The sequence below is a fragment of the Hypanus sabinus genome, chromosome 2 (genome assembly GCF_030144855.1).
Source record: "Hypanus sabinus isolate sHypSab1 chromosome 2, sHypSab1.hap1, whole genome shotgun sequence".
Taxonomy (NCBI): Eukaryota; Metazoa; Chordata; class Chondrichthyes; order Myliobatiformes; family Dasyatidae; genus Hypanus; species Hypanus sabinus.
The window spans coordinates 175,331,819-175,345,161 of NC_082707.1; the positions used below are offsets into that span (position 1 = coordinate 175,331,819).

A 13,343-nucleotide genomic window follows, 5' to 3' on the forward strand; every position below is an offset into this window, starting at 1 on the left:
TTTCAAGGGGAATAGAATATAAATGCAAGGAGATAATGCTGAGCCTTTATAAGACACTAATCAGGCTGCACATGAAGTATTGTCAATAATTTTGGACCCATGTTTCAAAAGGGATGTGTTATCATTGGTGTTGTCGGAGGAGATTCTCAAGGATGATTCCGGGAATGAAGGGATTAACACATGAGGAACGTTTGGCAGTTTTGGGCCTGTACTCACTGGAACTTAGAAGAATGTTCGGCAATTTTATTTTGTTGATATTAATAATAATAATAAAAAGATTGAAAAAGAAAGAAAGAAGAATGCTTGGGGATCTCATTGAAACCTGCTAAATACTGAAAGGATGGACTGGATAGGGTGGATGTGTAGAGGATGTTTCCTATGGTGGGGTTATCCAGACTAGAGAACACAGCCTCAAACTGAGGGCTGACCTTTTAGAACAGAGGTAAGGAGAAATTATTTTAGCCAGAGTAGTGAATCTGTGGAGTGCTCTGCCACAGACTGCGGTGGAGGCCAAGTCCGTGGGTATATCTAGGGCGGAAGTTGATCGTTTCCTGATCAGTCAGGGCATCAAAGGATACGGCGAGAAGGCAGGTGAGTGAGGTTGAGTGGGATCCGGGTTCAGCCATGATGGAATGGTGAAGCAGACTCAATGGGCTGAATGGCCTAGTTCTGCTCCTAGGTCTTATGGTTTTATGACAGAATTGATGCCTTTGTGGCTAGGTTTGTGGATGATACAAGGAAAGATGGAGGGATGGGCAGAGTTGAGAAAGCAGGAGGCCTGCAGTGGGACTTGAAACAGATTAGGAGGTGGGTAAAGAAGTGGTAGCTGCATTGCAGTCTGGGGAAGTGTATGGTCATGCACTCTGGTAGAAGGAATAATGTGGTAATTATTTTCTAAGTGTGGTTACAACTCAGAACTCAGAGGTGCAAAGAGGCTGAGTCCTAGTGCAGAACTCGCTAAAGATTAACTTTCATGTTGAGTCTGTAGTAAGGAATGCAAATGCACTGTTAACATTCACTTCAAGAGGATTAGAATATAAAAGCAAGGATGTAATGCTGAGGCTTTATAAGGCATTGATCAGACCACATTTAAAATATTGTAGCAGCTTTGGGCCCCATATCTGGGAATGGATGTGCTGGCATTGGAACAGGTTCAGAAGATCTACTGGAATGATCCCTGGATGACATATGAGGAGTGTTTTAAGCTTCTGCACTTCAACGGGGGGGGGGTTCTCATTGAAACCTATCAAATATTGAAAGGCCTAGACAGTGTGGACATAGAGATGATGGGAGAGGGCGCAGCCTCAGATTAGAAGGATGTCCCTTTATAAAAGAAATAAGGAAGGTCTTTTTCAGCAGAAGTTTGTTGAATCTGTGGAATTCATTGCCACAGATGGCTGTGGAGGCCAAGTCCTTGGGTGTCTTTTAACAGAGGTTGATAGGTTTTAAGGGCATCAAAGGAGAATGGGGTTTAGAGGGAAAATAAATTTGCCATGACTGAATTGCTGAGCACAGTCAATAGACAATAGGTGCAGGAGGAGGACATTTGGCCCTTCGAGCCAGTACCACCATTCAATGACCATGGCTGATCATCCACAATCAATACCCAGTTCCTGCCTTCTCCCCATATCCCTTGACTCCGCTATCTTTAAGAGCTCTATCTCTTTCTTGAAAGCATCCAGAGAATTGGCCTCCACTGCCTTCTGAGGCAGAGCATTTCATAGATCCACAACTCTCTGGGTGAAAAAGTTTTTCCTCAATGTTCTAAATGGCCTACCCCTTATTCTTAAACTGTGGCCTCTGGTTCTGGACTCCCCCAACATCGAGAACATGTTTCCTGCCTCTAGTGTGTCCAATCCCTTAATAATCTTATATGTTTCAATCAGATCCCCTCTCACCCTTCTAAATTCCAGTGTATACAAGCCCAGTTGCTCCAATCTTTCAACATACGACAGTCCCGCCATTCCGGGAATTAACCTCATGAACCTACGCTGTACTCCCTCAATAGCAAGAATGTCCTTCCTCAGATTTGGAGAGCAAAACTGCACACAATACTCCAGGTGGGGTCTCACCAGGGCTCTGTACAACTGCAGAAGGGCCTCTTTACTCCTATACTCAACTCCTCTTGTTATAAAGGCCAACATGCCATTAGCTTCCTTCACTATCTGCATGCTTACTTTCAGTGACTGATGAACAAGGACACCCAGATCTTGTCGTACTTCCCCTTTTCCTAACTTGACACCATTCAGATAGTAACCTGCCTTCCTGTTCTTGCCACCAAAGTGGATAACCTCACATTTATCCACCTTAAACTGCATCTGCCATGCATCTGCCCACTCACCCAACCTGCCCAAGTCACCCTGCATTCTCATAACATCCTCCTCATATTTTACACTGCCACCCAGCTTTGGGTTGAATGGCCTGCTTCTTCTTTGTCTTATGGTCTTATCAAACTTTTCAGCTCGTACTACAGGGAAACGCCCTTGCTTGCTTGCCCCCCCATCCATCTCTCCATTTTCTAAACTATTTTCAGTACTGTAGTTAACTTGACATAAAAATAATTGGAAGTAGAAAGGTATTAACAAATAAAAGGACTGAATGCATAGTTTTAGAAACGGTGACTGAATTTTTTGTGTAGGCTTTTCATTCTCCCTCTATTCCCACTTCATTTCATTTGTTTTTGACTGTCCACGTGAAAAGAAATAGGATACTGACTGTCAAGATTTATATAAAAACAAAATTTAAGAACTAAATCAGTAAAATGAATGTACATTTTTACTCAGTGGTAAAAGATAGTCCTGTACCTTCCTCACCAACTCAATAACTCTGGTGAATTCTGACCTCCTAAATTTTCTATGTTGAGTTTACACATTGTTCTTGACTAAATGTTTCCCAGTTTTCTCCTAAATATAAAACTGCTTGTTAGTTTAATTAATATTTCTGAGTTATACCTAGTGAAGGTGACTGGTGGAAGAACCATGTAGCTTTCACGGGTATGCATGACGGAATGGGTCACAGGGAAATTAGTGTGCGATGGGAATGACTGGTAAAACAGATCCTCAGATTCTGTGATTCAGACCCTCAGCTCAGCTGAGATAATGGACTGAGATTGTGAACTATTTTCTTCACACACCATCCACAGGGCAGCATGGAACTGATTCAGAAGTAATGGAGATTGGCTTGGGACCTAAAGGTAAATGTTTCAGTCTCATTCACAAATTTCAGTTTCTAGCAAACTTCTACAAAGGTACTGGGGAGAATACTTGAACTGGCTGCATGACCATCTGGCACAGAGGATGCAAGGATTGGAAAAAGTTATAAGAGAATTGCAAACTCAGCAACTCCATCAATGAGGACATCCTCAAAAAGTGATTCCTCAAAAACAGATCTTCCACCATTAAGGACCCCCCATCACCTGGAACATGCCCACTTCTCATTCCTACCATCAAGGTGGTGGTACAGGAGCATGAAGACATGCACTCAACATTTTGGGAACAGCTTCTTCCCCTCTACCGTCAGATGGACAATGAATCGATCTGATGTATGATAAATCCATATACATTACCTTACCATTTTTTCCTCTCCTTTTGCACTTGGGTGAAACTGCAGGTAATCCATAAATAGATACTGAGCAAGTGGATTAACAATACAAGTACCAGAAAAATTAATACAGCTGGTGGTCGGGCGGATTGTACGTAGAGCTTCAGAGAAAGAACACAAGAGCTAGCATGGTAGAAGGAAAGTAACTGTAGTCTAATTGCTAGGAGAGTTCAGAAGCAGCAACAATGACACTGGGGGAGGTTTTCATGGAATTGCTAAGAAGTCAAGACTGGAATCAGAACAAATTTCAGATTGAAGCAGATGGTCATGTCAAAGGCTTGAGGAGATCAAAAAATGCTAAGTAATACAAACAAAATGTTGGAGGAATGCAGCAGGCCAGGCAAAATCTATGCAGAAGAAGCAGTTGACATTTCATTGAAATAAATGTCAACTGTTTATTCCTCTCCACAGATCCTGGTTCACTGTTGAGTTCCTCCATCATTGAGTGTGTGTTACTCTGGATTTTCAGCAACTGCAGAATCTCAAGTAATGCGAATAAGAATAGTTCAGCCACAGAGATTGTACTTTGTGATTAAATTTACATTTGTTTCAGAGTCTGACTAAACCAAAATAAAGTAACTGAATGATAGTGCTGGGGGAAACACTAGTACAGATTTGTGAGATGAGAATTTTAGCAACTAATGGAACTGACAAACAGGACATATTGCACTCCACCTGCCACCGACATTACCACATCACTCAACCTCCAAGGATGGAGGAGTCACAAACAAGAGGAAATCTGCAGATTCTGGAAATCCAAGCAACACACGCAAAATGCTGGAGGAACTCAGTAGGCCAGGAAGTATCAATGAAAAAGAGTGCAGTCAATGTTTTGAGCCGAGACCCTTTGACAGGACTGGAGAAGATGAGGGGTAGATTTAAAAGATGGGGAGGGGAGAGAGAAACAAAAGGCGATAGGTGAAATAGGGAGGGGGAGGAGTCAATTATTTTCTTTGAGGATGATGACGCTGGTAGATTTGGAAAAAGAGATCACTGAGAGAATCATTCAAAATATTGGCAAGCCTAGGGGTCAGGAAGAGAAATTGAATAATGAACAGTTCAGAGATATATAATTGGAATAGACACAGATGTGCCACAGGTTTGGAATGGACACAGGCTCATAGTAGATGAACGGAGATGGAGAAGAAATTGGTTTGATGGTGATGCAGAAACAAGGTTGAACTGGGCAATACCAACTGAATGAATAGTCCTCATCATATAATAACTTCCGTACACGTCTGAGTGTGAGGTGGTGGGAGGGTGGGGTTAGAGGAAGAGGGATGCAAGGGTATAGACAGTACTGAATAGTCCTGGTCCGATGAGCAAGGCAAGTCAAACCATGTCTGTGATAAATTAATCTAAACATATTTCTAAACATGTTTATTTTTCAAAAGTAGGACATTGGGAATAATGTCAATGAAGAAATGTTTGATAGCAAATGCGACTGAATGCATGTTTGATAGAGACAAGTTATTCTTCAGAGGAGCTGCAGTTTGCACAGAACTGGAGACAAAGCAGAAAAATTTTAATGGTTGAGCCTGGAGATGACAAATGATCTGGATGATGCTTTCAAATATAGCGTGATGAGGAGAGTGGAAATAGGGCATTTTATGTTGGAAAGCAAACAGGATTACTGTTAAGTTAAGACAGAGGACAAGATTGAATGTCAAGGAAAAGGAAACTAGGAGAGATAAGGCAGAAGGAAGGAGGGCAACAATAAAATCTTTTGTAAAGATCTAATGTCCCTTGAGAAGACTGATAAGTAATTAGGGTGGTAGTCGATACAACTGAAAGGCATGTTAAATAGAAAACAATATTTTCCTGCAATGCTCGTCATTGGCATGGTAGTGTAATGGTTGGCACAATTGCTGTACAGCACCAGCAATCACCGAGTGGGGATCAATTCCCGCCGCTGTCTGTAAGGCATCTCTCCATGACAGCGCGAGTTTCCTTTGTGTGCTCCGGTTTCCACTCACATTGCAAAGATGTTCAGTTAGGGTTAGGAAGTTGTGGGCTGCCCTGAGCGGAGCACAGTCTGCTTTAATTTGATTTGATGTACATGTGACAAATAAAGCCAATCTTTCTGGAATACAGTAGCATGGAAACAGACCCAAAGGCACAACTTGTCCATGCCAGCCAAGATACCCACCAAAGCTGGTCCTATTTGCCACCATTTAGCCTGTATCAGGGTTACCAACCTTTTTTATGTCATGGACCCTGATGGATCCAGACACCAGGACGGGAACCATTCTTATCCATATACTCATCCAAATGCCTTTTATATGTTGCTATCAGACCTGTCTCAACAACTTCCCATATGTGCACCGTCTTCTTCAAGAGGAAGTTTCCCTTCAGGTTCTTTTTACACCTTTCCCATCTCAAATTATACCTATGCCCTCTAATTTTTGATTCCCTTTCCCTAGGAAGACCATGTGCACTCACTCAATCTAGGATCCTCATATACACTTCTTCAAGGTTGCCCCTCTTTCTCTTACATTCGAAGGAGTAAAGTCCTAGCTTGCCTAATCTCTCCTTGCAACTCAGGCCCCTGAGAATATTCTTATAATATTCTTTGCTCTCTTTTAATAGTCCAATGGTTCCATTTAATATCAGAGAATGTACACAATACACAACCTGAAATTCTTACTCTTCATAGACAGCCTTGAAACAGAAGAAAGAATGAATGACAGAAAAAAAGTACGGACCCCATGCACAAGCAGCATCAAACTCCCCCTCCCCCCAGTTATTCTAGCAGAAACATCAGCATTCCCACCATCCACCATGCAAGCAAAAGCAAAGACCCCAAAGAGAGACCATGGTCTACAGTCCTTCAAAAACTAACTGTTCACTCCAATATTTCAACATCCCACAGGCTCTCTCTCTCTCTCTCTCTCTCTAACAAAGATGAGGCAGATACCACTCCCTCCACAATGAGAGGAGAGACAACAGTCATCTTTCCTCTTACAGGAAACTGTGCACAGCACTCCCAAGTACAGCCTCACCAATGGCTTGTGCAATTGCAACGGAATGTCCCAATTCCTATACTCACTTCTCTGGGCGATGAAGGCCAGTGCACCAATCACTTCCCTCACTAACCTGTCTACGTGTGATGCCATTTTCAGTGAACTATATTCCTAGGAACCTCTTTTGGAGGTGTAAGTGGAATAAATACCTGTAAAGTGAGTGGGAAAAGGAAGAACAAAACTGATCATCTTAAATAGATGTTTATCCGTAGATTGCGAAAATCAATAAAACTATTTGTTGGGGAGAATGGTTAGAAATGCGAAGAGAAATAAAAAACTATAAAGGAGTAAAATTTTAAATTGAATGTAAATTTCAAATGGGAGGGTAAATTCCCTTTTTCACGCCTCAAGGGCTGGAAAAGTTGCTCGATCAGTTCATGCAACATCTGTCTTGTTCTGAGTTATTACTATCACCATTAGTAAGATAGAGGCATTTGCCCTATCAAGTCTGCTCCGATATTTCCTCATGGCTCATCTATTGCTCTCTCAATCCCAATCTCCTGTCTTCTCCACATAATCCTTCATGCCCTAAGTCCATAAACTGATTCTTGGCTTATGTTATTGAATTTCTGAGCCTGGAACTAAGTTTTAACAAATACAGACACAGAACAGTGCATGCTCAGTTGTTTAACTTTCATTTTAGCTCTCTGCCTGTAAATGACATGGCTCGTTTCCAAGAAAAATTGTGGATGACACTCACTTCCTATCGATTAATAAATCAGAAAGCAGGTAACAAAATCAAGGCTGTCATCAGCAACAATATTAATAGGCAGTGAGCATTTGCTATCTACACATTACCAGTCTGCAGAACAGAATGGGCTTATTCTGAAAGGTCCTGGAGGGGTTTACAGATACCTTTGATAAGGTTATTGGTGCATTCAATTCTGATCTAATTTATTAGATGAGGAAGCTTTGTCTGCTCTAAAAACAAAGAGCCACTGCAATAGAAGTTTAATGGTAAAGAACAAAACAAGATGCAAAGCCAATTTTCCAAAGGGAATCAGGTTTTGCCAATGCCTTGTGACTTTCACCCAGTGACCTTGTTCAGTGACAGAACCATACTGGATAACAGCAATGCTGCCAATTTTTTTTTTGTATAGCAGTTGGTATTCACTATGCAAGTACTGCACTCATCACATTTCCAGCACAGGTCAGGCATATGTTTCTTTTTTTTTTGTTGCTGGAAATTTTATATTGCAAAGTTAAATTCCACGATGCATGTTTGTTTTATAGGTGAAAGTTACAAAACAAGGCACCAGTTGCTCAAAGATTCAAAAGGATTTTTCCACAATATACATGTCCAAATACCAATCCAGTTAAGTAAGCTGATGATGTTTGCATGCAGCTGGTCAGCTGTTAAAGAATGAATAAGGCCTACATTTGTCAGACATGATGCTTCTCAGCTCAATAGTGCCACTTCCACAAAGTGGTATGTCAATTATATTAATACCTTGCATTTGGTATTATGCAATCAAACTAAACTGTTCATTTTTAAGAGGTAAGAGTTCAAAATATATAGACAGTGTCTAGATCAGAGAAAAAGAAATACAAATGCAACTTGCCTTGAGATGAAGTAGCAGAAACAGAAGGCAGCTGCAGTGAAGGAATCCCAACATTTCCATTTACCAGTTGGATATTATTCTCCGAGTTCTGGAGCTGCACAAGGCTATACTGGCTTACTTGTGTTGGGCCTTGGTTCACTTCTGTAGAACTTGAAGATGCCTCTTCTTGAGAGGGGACGATGTGTACATTTTCAGTTTTAATTTCTGTGCCATTAACAGAGCCTGGGAAGAGTACACATTAATTCGGATTGTAAAGTCATAATCAAACAGGATGCCATTTCTGACTAGTTTCTAAATGGTCTTATTTGAAGAACAGCAACTGTTTTAATCACTTACCATTTGAAATATTGTTAACCAGCACACTTGGAGTGGTTGCTACAGGACTTAAACTTATTGCTTGGGCATTTCCTAATGACAGGCCATTTACAAGGACACCAGTGGGCCCTTGGATGAAAGAACCTCCATTGTAAAAAACAGGAGATCCATTTGCAGTTACTAGGTTTCCATTCAGTAGTATGCCAGAGGAACTCTGGGAGGGCTTCAGTTCCCCAATATGATGCATGAACATGCCTTCTGGATGAATATGGATATTGGACTGGTTCATTCCTTCAGATGGATTGGATAGTGGTCGAGGTGACATGTCATCTTGACCCTTGGTGGATTCATCTTCAGTGCTGTGATTACCATCTGACTCACTGTAAAACAAGATTAGAATTACTCACTCTATGTCAATAGTGTTTATTACAGAAGATCAATATTTAAAGCTATTATTTAAGAATATTTCATTTGGCATAATAGGGATGGATAGTACTTAAATCCTTTGTCCTATAAATGCAGAGCATTAACATGATAGCATATTTGCAAATGACATGCATCGTACTTCTAAATCTCAACTGGCAGTGACCACCTAAAATTTCTGCTCAATAATATGTGAGCAGATTTGATGCATGAACATGCCTTGTGGATGAATATGGATATTGGATTGATTCATTCCTTCAGAAGGATCGGATAGTGGTGACTTCATTTTATATAATATCTGATCCCAAAATAAATATTTAGATTATCAATTTCACCTTCAAGTGGTCCTAAAAATGAAACTGAACTTTAATTTTAAAAACTAGATGGGAACGAGGATCACTCAAATCCGCTAAAAATGCATTATATATGAAGAAAATTATATATAGAAAAAGAGTTAATACACCATGTAGTGAGTGTTTCTGTTTGAAATGTATACTTCAACAAATATCAGAATAAACATTGTTTTAAATTTACCATAAAATGATTTTCCAACATACTGGGCTGGAGGAGAGGCTAGGTCATCCAGAGATTTAGAGCATTAATTATTAAGTCCTATGAGCAATGCTTCATCAACCTCAGAATGATGGGATAAAGGCTTTCTGCCATCTGCTAACATGGCTCCAGAGGTGGAAAAGAATCAACTGTAATTCACTTTGCAGTGGGCTTGGGATATAATGCATTCCAACTAATAATGATAATACAACTGACAATAACTCTTTACTTAAACTGATACAGAGAAGTGTACAAGAATACACAGGGCACAGACACTACTGTGTGTAAGTATACATTAGTTACAAAAACCGGTGGTGCTGCAGCATGAAAGCATTGTGGTTCAGTTACTGGATGAACGTAAGGGTTTTGAGTCCCACCTTGGTTGCTCAAAGGTTATTTCATTAATAAAGACATCTGTAAAAGTGATCGTAAAACTAAGCAACTTCACAACTAGCCCCTCCCTCAGCTTTACACCAGGTATGGAGTGCAGCCCCATTCATCTTACTTTATTTGTGTTTTTTAATTAAGTTCATTTACTTGCACAAACTTGTAAAATAAATTTATTTTTACAAATGACTTTTATCACTTTGAATGTCTCTGAACCTCAAGAAATAAATAGAAGTTCAGAGCCTTTTATGGTAGTGAAAGGCTAAAAGCACATCAGTGTCCTAATTGTGTGGGGAGTGGGTCCTTAGGATCTGTCACCTGAGGCCCAGTCACGGCTGACAAATGATTCAACTTTTTGGAACAACTGTATCCAGACCTCCAGGAGAAATGGTCTGGGACACCACAACCTGTTTGGTTCACTGACATCTTTCAGGAACTGAAAATACTATCCAAATCTGGTATTAACTACATGTGACTGCAGATAGATGTCTCTTAACTGCCTTCTGGAATAATCAGCAAAGCCATCATTTGAGGCTGAGGGAAAGTAGATTCCTGTGAATGTATGAATAACTGAGGCTGTAGTTAGATTCATTCTCAGTGAATGGAACAACTTTTATTTTATTTAAAGACAGAGCAGAGTCTTTCCAGCCCAGTGAGCTGTGCCACCCAGCAACCTACTTATTTAACACTAGCCTGATCACAGGACAATTTACCATGACCAACTATCCAACTAACTGGTATGCTTTTGGACTAGGAAGGAAATCAGAACACTCAGAAGAAACCCACACAGTCCCAGAGAGAACACACAAACTCCATACAGATGTACGCCAGAATTGAACTCCAACACCTTAAGCTTTACACCAGCAGCTATGCTACCTTAACACCCCAATTATAGAGTACCCCAAACTCAGTCCACCACAGCTGCACCTTTTGTAGTCTCCCAGGCCCATTCTCCTGGAGGTTTGGATAGAGTCGATCCAAAAAGTTGAATGGTTGTAAGCACTGACTAGGCCTCAGGTGACAGATCCTAAAGATTCACTCCCCACACAATTATAAAACTGATGTACTTTTAACAACTCACTACCATCAAAGGCTTTGAACTTTTAATTATTTCTGAGATTCAGAGACATTCAATTTCAAAGCCATGGCCAACTCCAACCTGAGCTCATTGCTGAGTCCTGCAGTGCGGTGGGAGGTCAGATGCCCAGCTGACCTGGAGAACACACAGGAGGTGAACGGCACACGACATAACCAGTAGTGGTTTTCAATGGAACTGCCTGTTAGCGAGCAGCTTCAACTCTCCAATAGTATTCATAGTATGCCAAGATTCATCAACAGTTTGTGTAATACAGTCGATTTACTTGGAATAAACACCCACATTAACAACACAGATGTCCTGGAGTTTCTTAACCCGAACGATCGAACTTTGAGTGAATGTTGAGGAAGGAATAAAGTTTGGGTGCGACATTGGTGACAACTAAACTTCTCACCTTCAGCATTACCTAAGAAGCAGCTGGGGCCTCAGTTTGCTAAAAAGGCAGGCAGTATCTCCGATGACATAGTAAACCCTTAGTACTCATTGCACAAGATGCTTGGGCCACCTTCAGCATTACCTAAGAAGCACCTGGGGCTTCAGTTTGTTTAAAAGGCAGGCAATATTTCCGATGACACAGCAAACCTTTAGCACTGCATTAGATGCTTGGGCTCCAGCTACAAAAGTGGGATGTCATAACTGAAGCCCTGGGCTCCAGCTACAAAACAAAGTACAATGACCAGGAAGTTACTCTGAAAATAGGTCAATGCAATTGTGAATGATCATAGACAAAACATAGCAGGAAGTATGAAAAGGCTTCGGGATGGTGCAGAGCTCAAAAGATGATGAACAATGGTTATGCAGCTTTCGAGAAAAGGTGAATATTTCCACTAAAGCGCAGAAAGGCTCACTGTAGTTCTTATGGGTGTCTAAAATAATGAATCATTGATAACCATTAGTAATAAGCCTTACACCCATTTCAAAGTATGTAAGACAGGCAATTGGATTTCAAATAACCAGGAAAAAGGACTTGAGGTGACAAACAAAAAGGCTAGGATTTAGAATGTATTTCGTGACAGGATGGTGGGTACGTTCTAAAATTGCTAACATGCGAAATTGTTAAAGTACCCAGGGGTTATACAAAACTGCAGTGAAATAATGAGAGAAATGAGAATAATTGGATCATTCTACAAAAGGGGCAGCAGGGTGAATTTTCTTCAATGTTGTACCATGGCAAGGTAGGAGAGAGCCCCATCCTTCCCACCTGCTAATCAGCAGGTACCATACATTTTCCTTGGTAAACTGGATTCCTCGTTTATTTTCCCAGTATGTAAAATATGACAGCAGCAAAAAACTAATATTAATAGATATGCACTTCCTATGGTTGTACTTATCCCTTTAAAATAAATAACAAGGCTATTAAAAGAAACCATGCAAATTAATACCTGCACCAATAGATCTTATGCTTTGATAATTATCCAATAGAACTTCATTAATTTTAGGAGATGCACCAAGAAACAAATGCCTCAAAAAGTTAAAGTATTTGATAGTTGGTGAAGAGCAACAGCGCCTGCTTATATTTTTACAGTCTATCATGATACAATTTTTTGTTCGGAGGGCATGATACACCATTGTCAGATCAGAAATTTTCATTTATGTTTCAGCTTGAATTTGCTTTCCAGATATTTGGTTTGTCGGGTTATTTTATGAAGATTTGGAGCTATTATTTTTCATCGGGTGCACAGCGGATCTGTGATAAATAAGACAACCTGTCCTCCGTGTTGTCATTACGGGCGTACAGAAGCTTTCAATTGGCTTTCATGATTTGGAGACCACAAATTACCCTGTAAGCAAACATAACAGTTTTCTTTAGGAACGCTTCCTGTTCCTTGAATTCTTATTATGTTACGGATTCGTCTTTTCAGTTAGCATTTTTAAAAACATTTAGTAAATCAAACGTCCGTTGAAAACACAATTGTAAAGATGCGCGATCACTGTTGAACCCCCAGTGCTACATTATCCGTTTAATCTTTACGTTTTAGGAGAGTTCTCCTTTCGATCTGCACAATAAATACCACCTTCCAATTCTTCATGTGGCCCCTTCGCAGCGACGGCTTTCTTCCTCCCGCCATCGCGATCAAACAACCCCGACAGGGCAACTCAGTGAAGACCCCTATGACCTTTAGGTCTTACAGTGTAATAAAGTTGCAACTGAGTAGTTCTTTACCAAATCGTACCGGCGGTTCACTTAAGCGTCCATGTGCGTCTGTTTAGCGCCAGGTACCTTGCGAAAAAGCAAGAAAAGGGAGACAATAGTAGCCGATGAGTCAGAAGCCCGGTTCCTTATTTGTGGAATTTGACTTTTGCTATACAACTGAAGGCTGCGCCAATCCGAGTACAAAGGCGTGCTTTACCTCGTTTACTTTACTAATGCCCAGCAGCAGTTTC

The 13,343-nt window shown here is 40.7% G+C and overlaps 1 protein-coding gene across 6 annotated transcripts in view; it reads right to left on the bottom strand.

Annotated features, from left to right (window-relative positions):
• six4a (SIX homeobox 4a) overlaps window positions 1-13,343 on the bottom strand; it is a 54,528-nt gene that overhangs the window by 39,464 nt on the left and 1,721 nt on the right. For 3 of the 6 annotated variants that reach the window (XM_059959894.1, XM_059959900.1, XM_059959888.1), the window contains exons 2-3: window positions 8,522-8,880; window positions 8,186-8,407 (exon numbers count right to left, since the gene is read on the bottom strand). In XM_059959894.1, the coding sequence (XP_059815877.1) occupies window positions 8,186-8,407; window positions 8,522-8,880 (581 nt within the window). Of the gene's footprint in view, window positions 1-8,185; window positions 8,408-8,521; window positions 8,881-12,973; window positions 13,093-13,122; window positions 13,263-13,343 lie in introns of those variants that run through there. The other 3 variants (XM_059959917.1, XM_059959912.1, XM_059959904.1) reach the window with 3 other exon arrangements.